This window comes from Cinclus cinclus, chromosome 5 (genome assembly GCF_963662255.1).
Source record: "Cinclus cinclus chromosome 5, bCinCin1.1, whole genome shotgun sequence".
Taxonomy (NCBI): Eukaryota; Metazoa; Chordata; class Aves; order Passeriformes; family Cinclidae; genus Cinclus; species Cinclus cinclus.
The window spans coordinates 26,531,734-26,546,849 of NC_085050.1; the positions used below are offsets into that span (position 1 = coordinate 26,531,734).

General features: G+C 39.9%; 1 protein-coding gene across 1 annotated transcript in view; it reads right to left on the bottom strand.

The window, feature by feature from the left end:
• SCFD2 (sec1 family domain containing 2) overlaps positions 1 to 15,116 on the bottom strand; it is a 186,124-nt gene that overhangs the window by 102,338 nt on the left and 68,670 nt on the right. The window contains exon 5 of the mRNA XM_062492778.1: positions 1,963 to 2,212. Coding sequence (XP_062348762.1) covers positions 1,963 to 2,212 — 250 coding nt within the window. The remainder of the gene's footprint in view (positions 1 to 1,962; positions 2,213 to 15,116) is intronic.

Genomic DNA, 15,116 nt, shown 5'->3' on the forward strand with positions numbered 1-15,116 from the left:
ATGGATTGCCAGCAGGCTTTGAAACTCCAACATGGAGGTGAGGAATGAGCCAGCAGGCAGAGTTTCTCAAATCCATCTAACAACTGGCACAATTTACTCTCCTGATACATCCCATTTAACATTCTTTCTATTACTTACCTTGATGGACAAGTGAAAATAAAAGACCATGAGCATTTTACCTTGTTCTGGTCATGAATTAATAATTCGAAGCATTATTGAAATTTATTTTAGTCTAATTAAGTTTTGTGGCCATTTAAGAACACACACACAAAAAAAAAGGGTTTATTTGTTCCTGACTTAAAAGTAAAACGAGGGCAGAACACTAGGTCTGGAACATGATCTGTCCAGACTCGTGGCTGTTGCTTACTTGCAGAGCTGTGCTGGCTTTGTGAAAATATGCCAACCTGCATCTGCTGAAGGGAAAAGTCAGTCTGCAGTTCATAGATGTTCTTCTGGTAGCAGAATATGTCATGGCACTCTCTATTCCCTGACTTTCAGCCCTGCTACAAAGACAGTCCTGCTGTGCCTGTGTGTTTGAAGGAAAGCTTGTGGATGGTCCTACAGTTCTGACTTGCTTTGCTCTCAAGTAGCAAGCAAGCTACATAAGGTTCAGAGGGCAGCAAGCTGGCACAGGGCTGGCAAAATGTGTTATGCAATTAATTTCATCACATAATAATGATGGGCTTGGCCTCAAACTACCTGTACTGTGTTTCTCCTCAGTCTCAATTTGGTACTTGGCTGAAGTTTTAGAAACTTAAAATCTTCACGTACTTACATTAAGTACAATGAAGAGAAACTGACAAAACTGTGATTTAAAACTTTGATTATTGGAGAAAGGGGAAAATACAAAAACAGATTTAGAAATTACTACATCCCATCTACTAGAAGACACCACTGAAGTTGTGAGGGAAACATCATTTGGTGGACAAGATGTTCAGTACATACTGAAAAACAGGAACGCAAAAGCTGACAAGCTTGGGACACTGTGGGCACTGTGTCCAGGAGAATTAAAATAACATCACAGTGCAAATAGGACAGAGTGACCCCACTCCTACCCTAAGTCTTTTAACTATTACAGAATTTTCTACTCAAAGCAACAGAAGACCAGTGAGACCACACCTGTATTTTGAATTTGAAGTGTCCACAGGGAATAGTACCAGAATAACCAACAGCAGTTTTATTCCACTTTCCTTGAGACTCCTCACTTAGGCCCGTTCTCGGCAAACACTTTCAATTGCAAACTCCTCTCAATATCTTGATTTATGTTCATATGCTCCCCACCTCAAAGATGACCTGGTCAATGACCTACTCAATATTACTTAATACCAAGAAAACTGATAACAGAAAGTGAGATCCCCTCTGCCATGCTAGGCCATTCCTGAGCCACAGCTCACTTAAAATTAAATTTTTAACAATAACTTTTCTCTAAAATGTGATACCAGCAACAAGAGGTTAGAGCTTTCTTATTTTATGAGCACTCATCTAAAAAGGCTTAGCATGCTGTTTTTGAAGGCTGATGTTCATGTTGTTTCAGCAAAAAGTGCAATGTTGGTTTTAGACACATTTCTTCTTTTATGCCAGACAAGCCAGCTCCTCGTATTCACAAAGCAACTGTGGTTCACTGAACATGTTTCCAGGATTAATTCTGACTTCCCAGGGTCAACTTTACACCAATCAATGAAAGAAATTGTGGAAAAGATTACCTTAAGAAAACATACAAACTTAGCCAACCTTTAACAAAAAGAATGACTTGTAGAGCTTTCATCAGACTCAGCACTCTTCAAGGACAGCCTGTCAGCATTTGGCGTATATGAGCACAGGAGATGGAACAAATCTACAGGAAATCCTTGTGCTTACTCATGTACTCTCAGCACCACAGACAAGTCAAGCCATTTTTATACACTTCTCCCACTTCACATGTTCCCAGACATCCAATTTCTCACCACACAAGCAGAATCTTACCTGTAATTTTCTGCAACAAAGGGGATGGCTCTGGCTCATCACAAATTGCCTTGACAAGGGCTTTTTTCACCTCTTCTTCAGCTGTGTCCAGCTCTTTTCCACATTTGATTTCTCCAACCACAGAATATATGTATATCAGCAAAACAAGGAAGTCCTCACAGGCATAATCATCTTTTGTCCTTTTGTTGTAAGACTTGATCATTGGCAATAACTGGCTCAAAACACTAGGCATTTCTGACTCACCAATAGTCTGAAAAACAAAAGGAAGATTGTGTCAGATTGCCTCCATAGTGCTTGTAAGTTAGGACCAGACATACTCCTGTGGCACATCATTCAATATTCACGTGCTCAGTAGTCAGCAGATGGTGATGTGATTTATTTGCTGCTCAGACAGCAAATTTATTAGTTGTCTACAGCTTTTTTTCTTAGGGACTCATGATAGCAACATTTTAGCACTTGAAAAGCCTGATAATTAGATCTTCTCCAAGTACAAGTATGATGAGAGGATAAGAGCGTCCATTCCAACCCTTGGTATGGGCAGAAATGGTGCAAAGCACAAGGTCAAATACTTCCTCTAAATTTTAGGCTACATCCTTGGGTCTGGTTTTGTACATGAGCAGGGGGTTTAAAGCCCAACTTCCGTTGACTTGCTGACATCCACACCATGCAACACCAGGGCTGGCATTTAGATTCATCTGTCACTCAGAGACAGGGACTAATTGTACCATCAAACTGTCGCCCTCACTGCCCACAAACAGCTGTGAATGAAACTTCTACATGCTCATTTTCTGCTTTGGCTTAGCTGGGAACTCAACAGCAGGATCAGGGGAAAGGTGGGAACATTGCAAGGCAAACAGGAGGAACACTCTGCTCTTGTATGGGGAGGGAAGTGTGGAAGGAAAGAACAGACTTTCTTTCCTGGTGGTAGTGATTTCTCAGATCCATCCAGGAGGTCTCCTGCAACACCAGTACCCTGCCCCTTGTCCTGTGATCACCTAAGATCCCCCTGTGAAAACCAGTGGGTCAGTTCAGAGTGTACAGTGAAACATCAAATCTCTTGTAATCCAAGGAGTCAAGCCTGCAAACATTTATTCTTGGTTGTTACTACAGTAATTTCACACAGACCAGCCATGGTAAATAGGCACCACAGTCAAAAATATACCCTTTAAATTGATTCACAATAAGTAAATAAAATACAAATCAAACATACTAGGAAGAGACACAAGTTTATACAATACCAAAACTATGTAATAGGTTTAGGAACGCAGAAACGGAAATCTTTATCTCCTGGTATACTCCATACAAGACTTCAGGGGGTCTGGTTGTATTTTTAGTTGTTCTGTGTCAGTCTCAGAAACACTAACAAGCATCTCATAAACTGTCATTTTTATACCTACACTGATCCACCACAGATCTCAGTCATTAAGAAAGCATGAATTACTTAAGCTCCAAGAAACTTTTTTCCAGACTGTGCTATAAGAAACTACACTTCTCTGGACTTTTGTACCCCGCCCCGCTCTTGACATACAAGTTTTGCCATGGACCCATCTTTTCCGGGACTTCAGTGTGATCAGATGTTATGTTTCCATTCGAATATAAACCTCGGAGAAGAATTTTCTAAGTACCCACCTAAACCTAACAGTAAGTGCAGCTGGAGACTCGAAGCACTAAATTACAAAGCTGCAGTGCTCAAAAGCATGAGGGAGACAAGAAGGAACATTCTGAAATCCAGGAGGGGTTGGCACCCTCTGTGTTTGGGCAGGGAGTGATAAATCACATACACAGTAAGTCCAAGCACTGCTCCACCCAGGAAGCAACTCTGTGGTGTTTGGCACCAGTCTGGCGTGTGTTGGTAGCTGGGCCATCCTCAAGACAAGGCTGATTGATTCCTGGATTTCAGCTCAGCCCTGCCTTAGTTCAGTATTACCTCTTCTCTTTTGGAAAAGTGACACAAATAAATTCTCATCTGGATGCCAGTACAATGAATAACAGACCTTCCAGATCTTAAGATGGAAAAAGACAAAGTTTCAAGGAATTCAGAAGTATGTATCTATCATAAGGAACCAGTCTGCAATGAACAAAACCCTAATCAGCCCTAAAAATCTAAGAAATCAAGATAAACCTATATGCGGAGTTTAGATTACGAACTTCAGTCTATATTAACCTGAATTCATTTTCATGAAGAGGCAAGACCTATGCCAGGTATTACTGAACATCCTCTTCTCTCTAGCGGCGCATCATCTATTCCCCTCCTCCCCTCCCAACACACAAACTCTACTTCATGCCACCTCTAAACACGCCATGGGATGCAGATACGCCGCTGAAGATGAGCCCTTGAAAAAGCTGCATTTTTGCATGCACGGGTTATCCACAAGCACAGAGCACTGAGGATGCACACAGTAGTACAGAACAGTAGAGTGAACAGCTCCTGCTTGAGGATCGTAGCTCCTGCAAGTACACATGTACAGCATCTTTGGCAAACTTCCAAACATACATGATTTAAAAAAATATAATGTCTAAACTTTCAGGGTGATTTACTGTAGGACAGGCTAAAACTCAACAACTTCAAGTAACAATTGTCACCTCTTATCTTCAAAGTAAAAATGAAAGGGGGAAAAAAAATTAAAGAGCTGTAATAAACCATTAACTTCAGAATGCACGTAGGGTCCTTCTGGGGTATGAACTTCTCTGGAATGTTTTCTCCCCTTATCTCTTGGGAAATGGCACCGCAGAAGACTTCAAATGGAACTTCCAAGTTTCAGAGGCTATTTTGTCCAAACAGGCCAGTTGGACTGGACCGTGCATGAAAAAAAAAAAAAAAAGGGACTCACGATCTCACTGCAGAGCATAGCTCCACAGGGAGCTGGGAAATTTGCCTCAAAACAAAATCCACTGGCAGATTGTCATTATCTGGCCACCTCCAGTGATTTAGAGGCTCCCTCCACCACCTAACAATCAATCAATTACCCTGATTGAACACAAGTTTTAAAAATGTAACTACCCATGACCCAAGTTTCCTGCTGGTTATGTTGGCCTCAAGTTAGCCTCATTTGTCTATCATCAAGGGAGCCAATAAAAACAATGAAAACAGGTCAGTTCTGAGCTTTCCAAAGACTGTATAAAAACATTAATGCTGCTTAATACACAGCCAGCTAAAAGGCCCAAGTTCGAACACTTTCTGCTCATTTGCATTGTTTGGACATTTTAATGCTCTAATCATATATTCTCCAGAATTCAGGGAGAGTTTGTGACAGATTTTTGTTGTTTTCTGTCTCTTTACTCCACCCTCTTTAGTTATTTATTTTTAGAACTTAAGTAGCATAATAATTTGATATCCCTAAGGATAAATAAACTGATGTAAATTTGCTGATTTTTGCAAAACACCTGAATTTTGGCAGATGGGGGAATAGTGAAGAAAATACAAATATATATATTTTTTGGGGGGGGGGGGGTTAAACACTAAACATGACATTGTGCTTCAAAATCTTATTTTAAATCTTATTTATATGATCTACAGGAATTAGGAGGAAGTGCAATAACCCAAGAAAAAAATGCTTTGCAATTCTGTGAGAGGCACTATTTTCAGTATTAAAAAAAACTTGTAAGAATCTAAAGCCACATGTATCATTAGACTTATTTTACACAATAGAAAATAGAGTTTACTTGAATCAACACATGTCTCCGACAAAGCTTAGAGGAGAACTGAAAACTGTAACCCCTGTGCTTCCAGCCCAGTGTCCTAAACTCATCATTAAAAATATTCAAGTAAAAATCAACTTCAGCCAAGTGGAATTTATTTTCTTTAAAATACAGGAGGAAGAAGGAGATAAATCTTGAGAGACTATTTCACTACATAAATATTCTAGTGGCTTTCTGCTCAGGAAGCAAAACATGTTTAATTCCTTCAGAGGTCGCATGAGTTAAACAAAACTTCTTGGAATGGGAACCCATTTATACCTTTACTGGGTAAAACCAAAACTGAAAAACAACTTCAAAACCCAGCTGCAGGTAAAACCAGCAGAAACTCACAATCCCTTGGGTAATTTGCTGCCCCATGCTCCTAGACCGGCCTATTTAATTAATAACAGCTCCTTTTATTGATAACTTAGGTGAGAAAAGAGATGTGGAATAGGCTTTCCAGTGTTACCCTATTTGATTTTTCATCTTTCACCTGGGCTTGACTTTTTGTGGTTTGTGATTTTGCCACACCGCATATTAACTTTCCCACTGTCCAGACAGAGGCAAGAACATTCTAACTGCTAAAAGTGACAGTGGCACCAAAGGAGGACCTCATGGGTATGTGAAACTGGCTCAGATCCTTTGATGCTAATAGATGTCTGCAGTAATAGTCATTTTAGTGAAAACAACAGTCGCTGCCAAGCTAAGGAGGAGTCCTTGCTGCCTGCAGAGCTCAGCTGCCCATAAATCAAACACTGCAGTTCTGAAGTTTTACACTGTTTGGCTGTCTGAGATTTGGGGTTGATTGCATATAATTTCCAAATGGATGGGAAGAATTCTGTACTCCCTGCAAAACAATTATTTCACGTATTTAGTTTTTATTAAATGGCCTGCAGGTGACTAGTGAGTTGACACAATAAATCAGTTAAGTATGATCTTACCATTCAAATTATGATTCACCATATGAAGCTCTAGAAATCATTGTAATTGTTGACTTAGGCAGGTTTTGATAAAAATGTACCCCTGCTTTGCCTTCTCTTTACATATTTCTAGGGTATGATTCAAGAATAAACAACCCAGAACACGCACACACACACACACACACACACACACACACACACACAAAAAGTTCTTCAAAGTACCACACTCTCACCGTTAGGAAACACTTCAATCTGTTTATGTCAAAATGCAGAGCATACAGTTATTCAGAAATGCGATTTTAGATAACCAAAGTCCACTGTCTATGTATTTCCTTCTGCAGGAAGTAAAGTTTTAGTCTCAAATTTATGTTTCCAGCTGGGGAGGGGCTGACAAAGCCTCTCCTCACAGGGAGAATGAGCAAACTTTGGCCTTAGGAGAAAGCAGACAAAGCACTGGGTGGACTCACAGCAGATTGAGAGTGGAGGTGTAAGACGCTGGCAGTAAATGGCTGCCTCCAGTTTTTTTTAAAAAAAGTGTAAGCTATTAAAGATCAGGAGAGACATCAATTGCCTTTTATTGGAGACCAAAACAGCTTTATGACTTGCCCCTGCCTGTACCAAGAGACTGCATCTTCCTCTCTTTAATGGCAGCATCTGTCTATTCACTTGATAAACGATACAGAAACCCACTAAGAATACACATGTAAAGAAAACAGTGGAGAGCTAAACTGCTAGTGAAGGACAGGGGAAACAGTAAAAGAATCTAGGATCTGTCTCCTCTGTCATTACTTTTAATGATTCCTCTGTTTTAATGAAATTTTCCTACAGAGCCAAATCGATCACCTGCCCTCTTTTCTGCACTTATCACCCACCCTGAACATTGCCCAAGGAACTGTGATCTCAAAACTGTAAAGACAGTCTTCAGGCTCTCCTTGTAGAGAGACTGAACCTTAAAATTTTACTGTAAATAAATTAAAGGGGTAAGCTTTCCAGAAGCTATTTTTAACCTGGCTCATGCTGTCAAAGATACAGATTCACATTCATCCTACATCCATGCTCTCCCAATTAGACTTCATTCTCATCTTCCACTCACCACAGCAGCTTCTTCCTTCTGCATCTGCTGGAGTGTTTCTGTGACTGTACATTAAAACAAATAATTTTAACCATACTGGTTCTCTGCTTGGGTTTACTGCTTGGCCACAGAAACACACTAGTTGTGAAGGACAAAGATTGGACTGTCCCCTTATGTAACAGTGCTGGCTTGAAGCTTAGATGAACTAGAGTTTAAGGTTGCCAAGAGATAAAAGAAAATTACAGAAATAATCACCTGCTCATTGTATGACTTCTTCAGTACACCATCATATGGCCGGATGCTTCATTGTGTCTATCATGACACATGACAGACACCAACAGCCCTTTGATATACCTGCTGAATATCTATCCAGGACGTTAGGCATTACTTCAGAATGCAGTGACAAGTCAAAGGCAAGAAAAAATTACTGACAACATAAAATGTTTTAAGAGCACAACATTTATAAACTCGTCTGGTCAGGGATAATTTTTTTAACATGCCTTGCATAATTCCAAAAACACAGCACTGACACTTAACAGCTAATATGTGATAACAACACAAGTATTTAAAACAAGCTCTTCAAGCTCTATCATTTCTGAAAGCAAAACAAAAGCAAAGCCCAGGACAGTTCCTTCTGCCAATAACTCCCTAACCTATGATCATGACCTAAGCAATTGGATTCCATCTGGATCCCATAGCCAAAGTAGTATATTGCACTATTTTTCTTTAACTAATATCCTTAGGGCGTAAAAGAAACTATATTTTGAACAACATAATTAAGATTTTTTTCTTAACACATTTCTCCTGTCTTCACTGAGCACCACAGTTGCTTGGCAATTTCCTGGTCTTAATCATCTTACAACTTCTTCAGTTATTTTTGTTTCTTCTGCTACAAAAAGCAGATTCTGTCACTATGTCAGCACTGCAATACTTATCCATTTTGAGAAAATTCAAATGCCCGCTGATATCTCTTCTTCCACAGCACCAAAATCACCTAATCGTAATGAGTAATGCTCTTGGGCAATGTATCATTACATCGTATGGTCCAGTTTTTCCCTCTCTTTGGAGATCACCTACATGCACAGCTGTGTTAAGATATTTTAATGGGTTCATGGGGGCTCAGGAGCAACAGTGTACTGAAAAAAATGGTATTTAATAAGTCTGGATTTTATTAGACAAAACTCTTCAAGGACAAGAAGAATTTTATTTAAATCACCTCATGTCTGACTTTAGAGACTCATCAGCAGGTTAAAAAGGGAATACTTCCAACCTGCTCAGTCAAAGCTCTTAGCTGTGACAGCTTCTACAGACATGCTTGGTAAAAACATGCATCAGAACAGCAAAAACAGTGTCAGAAGAATGAAAAACAGGAACAATCAAGATAAAACCTGTATCAGAAAAAGATCTTGGTGCTATGCATGCCAGGATTTTTTGTGTGTGGCTTTTGAGGCTGTTTGTTTCTATAAATCTTGGAATATTGAGAAAATTGCCAGAAGATGGTAGGGGTTCAAAACTGAGAAAAGGGCACAGGGATAAAACAGTATCCTATGAGGTTAAAACTCCTATCAACTTTGAAGGAAACAATGGGAAAGCATTCAGTCACTACAAAGCAAGGGATAAGAATCCAGAGGGTTAGAAAACAAATAGAAGGGGAATAAATCAAGAAAAATATACTATAACCGATTTGGTCATTCAGTAGTGCAGATCATGTCTGCAGAAGGAGGGGATTCTATCCCAGGAGATGATTACTGAAAAAGATTTGGGAGATGCTCAGAACAAAGAAAAGGACTGAATTCCTGCTTAGATGATTAGCTATCATCATTCAGGTTAGAAAAATAAATGACCCAGTAGAGAGAAAAGGTCTAAAAATCATGAGTGGACTAGAGAAGGCCGGTCACTATTATTGCTCACTCTGCCTCACTACAACAACAAAGAGGCAATACACAAAGCTGGTAAGGAGCCAGTTTAAAGAGCATATTAAATGGAGGTATTTCCTCATGCATTTTGTTCAGACGTGGAACTTCTTGCCAAATGTAATCTTGTTGTGCTGCTAAATTCTTACTTGGGCTTGCAACGATGATGGGAAATCTCACAGGGGAAAAAAATTCCATCAAATATCAGTAAATACTCAGAAACCACAACTGTTACAGAACTCATAATGGTTGGAAAAGGGAGAATATCATATGACCTTGTCCTCTTCTCTTAATCTTCTGTAGGCAGCTGCTTTTGAGCAGAAGCGAACTTTTTTTTGTTAAACAAACTAGCTCAGCTGCATTTTTGATCCAATCCATAATAAGCATACTTACATCAAGGCCATGGCAAAAGGACCAATGTAACTATTATAAATTACAGCATCCATGGGACAGAAGTGGGAAAGCAGGTTTGCTACAGTATGTGGCATGGTCAGGATGAATTCCTATATATTGTGCCGAGTCTGTATTTCTAAGAGGATGTGAAAAACATTGAAAGGAGTTACAAAACAATTGGAAGGGTAGATTTCTTCATACTGGGAGACAGTATCAAAAGTATTTCCTTATCAAAAGGAAAATTAACAGTTTATGTGTGTCTGTTCAGACAAAAGAAAATTTCAGAGTATGAGACAGCTCTTGCATCTAGTCAAGAAAGGCATATGAGGAACAGCGGAAGTTGAAACTATGATTTTTCCTGTTCTCAAGTAGGTGAGGATGTTCTCAGTGGTGTGCGCATTTCACAAAGACTTTTGGGGGTAGAAGGGCAGAAAACAAGCAGAAAGCACAGAGTCACTGGTCTCATGGAATAGAATACTGCACATTAAATACATCTGGTGAATAAAACTATAAACGGTTTAGCACGGTTCTTGATTGCAGTAAAAGGAATTGGGAACTGTGAGGGGAAAAATACTTCAGAAACAGAAGAAAGGATGAAGGTAATACATGCTGTGAAGGCTGTAAGCAGTGAGTCATAAAAGGAGACCGACAGTCAAAACAAGTCAAAAGCCCATCTTGTGCTTTTCCTTCACATCCTTGTCTTTTCTATTTTCTTTCTCTCAAATCTTCATTTTATGCATTGTCCTTCACTCCTGTGTTAATCTAACATCAGATGTTCCAGAAACTCCTCAGGGCTGCAGGAAAACCTCCAGATGTCTGGTGATGGGTCACACCACGGTGGACAATGGTATCAGAAATGAAAAATGGGGGCTGGGGGCAAGGGTGAAAAGGGCAAAAACAGTCATATCAAGTGAGGAACAAAAGGAGTTTGGAGTCTGCATGACTGTTTGGGACCATTTGAAAGACAATAGTTTTCTAAGGGCTATTGTTTTTTTTGCGTTTAAGTGTGTTATCTTACCACCAGACACTTAAAAATAAATCCAGTCAACTTTGGCCCCCACAAGTTTGATATTAACAGACAACCGGGATATCAATCATACATTGCCACAAGCCACAATGCCAGTTCGCACCACAGCATCACTCAAATCATAATTTCAACCAAGGCTGGGCCAAACATCCACCTGATATCTCTTAGTGATTCTTAGAGATCATACTATTACATAAAACATGCTGGATAAGGGTACTATGTTGACCAAAACATACCCCGTTTTTATCCCTGAGATTTAACGTTCTCTTGGCTATTTCAATGGAAATGGATAAACATCTGAGCAAAGCAGCATTCAGTCTCCCCATCCCTTCTATTTTGGTCCTTTATTTTTAAAAAAAAAAAATCCAAGAAACGTGGTGAAAATCTACCACTAAGAAAAACACACCTATCAAAAACTGTTGGAATTTACTAAAGTACTAGTAACTGAAACTCCTACGTGTCCAGAAACTTGAAAGACATTTAAAACATCAACTTGCATGAGCTGACTGCATGAGACTAGATGCCAAATCATGTTGTTACAGGAATTTTAAACAGCAGCTAATTTGAAAAGGTTTTTCATTATATTTCAAATATTTTACACCTTGGTTTGCAGATAGACAAAGACATAATACATAAAAATATATGGACATGGGAGGTTTGCAGAGGGGATCCCACTGCTCTGTCCACAGCCCCAGCTGGATCCACAGGAAGGAGACACAATGGCAACACAGAGACACACGAAGGCAGATTATCAGTCCACTGCAAAGCACCACGGCTGTTCATCAGTACAGTAAATGTTATCACAATAGAGTACTGACATTTCTAGCCCTTTTACAGGGCTCCCTGTGCTTCAAGTAGGATTCAGGCTTTCACGGTGATTAAAGGCAGATGTCATATATATAAGTAAGTTTATAACTTAGGAATGCCTAGTTCATTTTTGCATGTGGAAGGAATCTTTCATTCACGGGACATCTTCATTGGTGGATACTCGCCGTGACATGATTTACACAAGGAAGAACATTTTTTCCCCCTCTTCAGATTGGGGAGAATAACAGGAAGTTAATTATACCACCATATCTTGTTCCATCCTATGAAATGTATCAGGCTATAACTTTAATTTTCCTGTCCAGTTTTTTACTACCACTAAAAATTAACCAGAGAGCAGCAGATGGCAGAACAGTGATACTTCAAAGAAAAGGACTTTTTTTTTCCCATAAATGTGTGAATTGCAGCAACAATGACTATTCAGCATGTGCCTAATATTAAACATCAAGTGAAATAAAGGCATAGGCAAAATGACAATTATGGTAAAACACTACTGAACTCCCACTCTTTTAATCTTCTCATCCCATTTTGGAAATGCTTTCCTGCTCTAGAAGTTAACAGTTGTTTTTTCAAGCACAATTTAACTCAACTGCCTACAAGCTGTTTCTTCAGCTCCCTAACTGGGCAGGAATCTTCTGTGCTTGTATTCACCTGCAGTGGTGACCACGCAGCACAGCCAGGGATGGGAACGCCTGTACGCGGGTGTGTGAATTTTTAGGATGCTCGTTACTGGACAGTACACACAGTACCTGCTTGTCAGTCATGATGTTCTTTGCCTCTTGGCCCACGTGTCCTTCCTTTGGTTGCCATGTGGCAAGTCCTCTCCTCTTTTGGCTCCTTTCAGTGTTCCCATCATCCCTGTGTGGAACAAGGCCAGCTGAGTGGCACTAATCGGGGTTTTGCTGTTGGCTGCTTCCTCTGGGTGGAAAAGACGTCAGACTGCTTTCCCACTGCCAGCTGCAAGGCCATGTGAGGGCATCCTGGCTGCCAGGGATTGTTCCTGCCACACCTCCTCTCCATCTACTTGTCCAGCATGAGCTACAACTAGAAAAACAATCCCACTTTCTGTCCTTCTGGGATTTCCCTCCCACTCAGCCAAACGCCTGAGTCAGCACAGCTATCCCTCATGATATCCCATTTGAGCAAAGGGAGATGACTGGAGCACAGGACATCTGGTTCCAATATCTAAAAACACTTAAATCATGCATGTCATTCCAAACATTTAAGGACTTCAGAAGTTTTCAGTTATTTTCATATATATTTTCTAGTTGCTTCATGCCGAAAACATTTCTCATGTTCCAAGTTTCACTCTAAAGATATGGACAAATGTATATTCCACTTAGTTTTTACCAGGAAAATAACCACCCTGCTTTAAAGATAAGACCAGATCTGGCTTAAGCTACTTGTATGCTAACTACTTTAAAAAAAAAATATTTTAGGAGAGTCTCAACATGTCCTGAAATACAACACAATTCAGATTCCATTAACAGGCAGAAAAAGGTGGTTATATGCAATGCAAAAAAAGCACCAAACCTATCCAACAAAGAAAAACCCCACAGATTCAGCTGTATATGCCAGAAGGTGAGGTTGCAAGATGTTTTTCACTTAGTTACCCACTGTGATTTTTGGTAGCTGAGAAAGGAGTCCTGGCCCAGTGGTCAGCATTAGATCGATCCTCTGGAGACCACTGCTCAGCTCCAAGTCCAAATGTGAGCTTCTTGCTTTTCTACACCTGTAAGCAGCGGTAGCTTCCCATGCTACCAAAAGTTAATTTGAGTGCTCTGATTGCCTGATGCTGAGGCCTGGGTATGAGAAATAACACTCAGCGTAGCTGAGAACTCCCTTTACAGCCCCCACCTACATTGTGAATCATACATGGTACGCTGAAGCCAGCTCAACAGAGGCACACTGTAACCATTTAGTGTGAGCACCAATAGCCATCAAGCAGTTACAAGACGAAGCTCACCATCAACTGGCTTCTTGTTTCAAAAGCCAGTATGGGTATGTCTATGTATCTCACAGTCTCTCTTGCACAGCTCTCACAAGACAGAAAATATAGCATTTTGATATAGTTTCTTTCCTTCTTATCTGGCTCCCCACACTTCAGGAAGAGAGTGCTTCCAACCATTACCCTTATAGCATACGCGTACCACTATAACAGCAGAAACATCCAAATTTCTTCTTAAAGAACTACTAGAAAATCCCTAAATCACTCCACAGCACAGAAAGCTTCCATTTTTCTAGCAAGCCATCTGTCAGTATGCTCTCAGGACATGACAATCAGACTTCTGGGTCATAAGTGATATTCCGTACGGAGACACCATCGCGGCAAAAAAGAAAAAAAAGGAGGTGTGAGACACCCTAGTTTGATGAGAGAATCCAGAGGACTTCAGTCATACATTATAATGCATAAAATACTTTAAATCATTTATCTGAGTCTTGGATCATATTTTGGAAGGCAGACTAGTATTACAAAGCTCTTTTAGACACTGTTTATTAACATCAAAATGAAATATGAAAAGCACTTTCTGTTAAATCCAGGATCTGAACAACTCCTATAATGTATCCTAAATATAGCAAAATGGTATTGCAACAGCTAGAAATAACTGTTATTACTAAAAAATATTTTTTTTCTCCATTAATGTGTGTTTACTCCTCCTAAAAATAATCTTTCAAAACAACATCATCACAATTAAGTTTCCCAGAAATGTTACATTGTGGGTAGCACTCCAGTCATCACCTGGGACCCTCACATCCCAGACTATTTCCAGTTTTCCTGGAGCAAACGTTTTGATCTTCCCAGCAGACAGTGCTACAGGCCCTAGCAAAGACCACATACCCCACAAAATGTCTCCGCTACTGTTTAAGAAAAACAGCATGGGAAAGGGGCTTCTCTTTAAAATTTCACCTTTTTTTTTTTTAATAACCACTACAAAAAAACCCTAAACTACTCTCAGGACAATTTTTTCTCCTTCCTCCAAATAATGTCCCTCTGCCACCTCAGTCATAGCCATTTCTGTCAGACCCTAACAAACTACTGGTTGGTGGTCTCGCTGTTCTACCCTAAGTCATATTTTAATTAGTAAGAGCATTGAGAAAAGATCAGTGTACAGATATTGGCGAATCATCAAACAAGAGTACACGCTGTCCATTTTATTCACAATGAAAAAGCTCTTAAAGAGCTTTCGATAAAGATTTGCCTCCTGCTTGCAGCCCACGTTTGTAATGTTTATATAAGTGAGGGATATAAATCTTTTTCAAATGAACCCCACGGTTTTTAAACCAGCCTCGTTATAAACTGCCTGTTTCCGTTTTGCCTGCCTAAG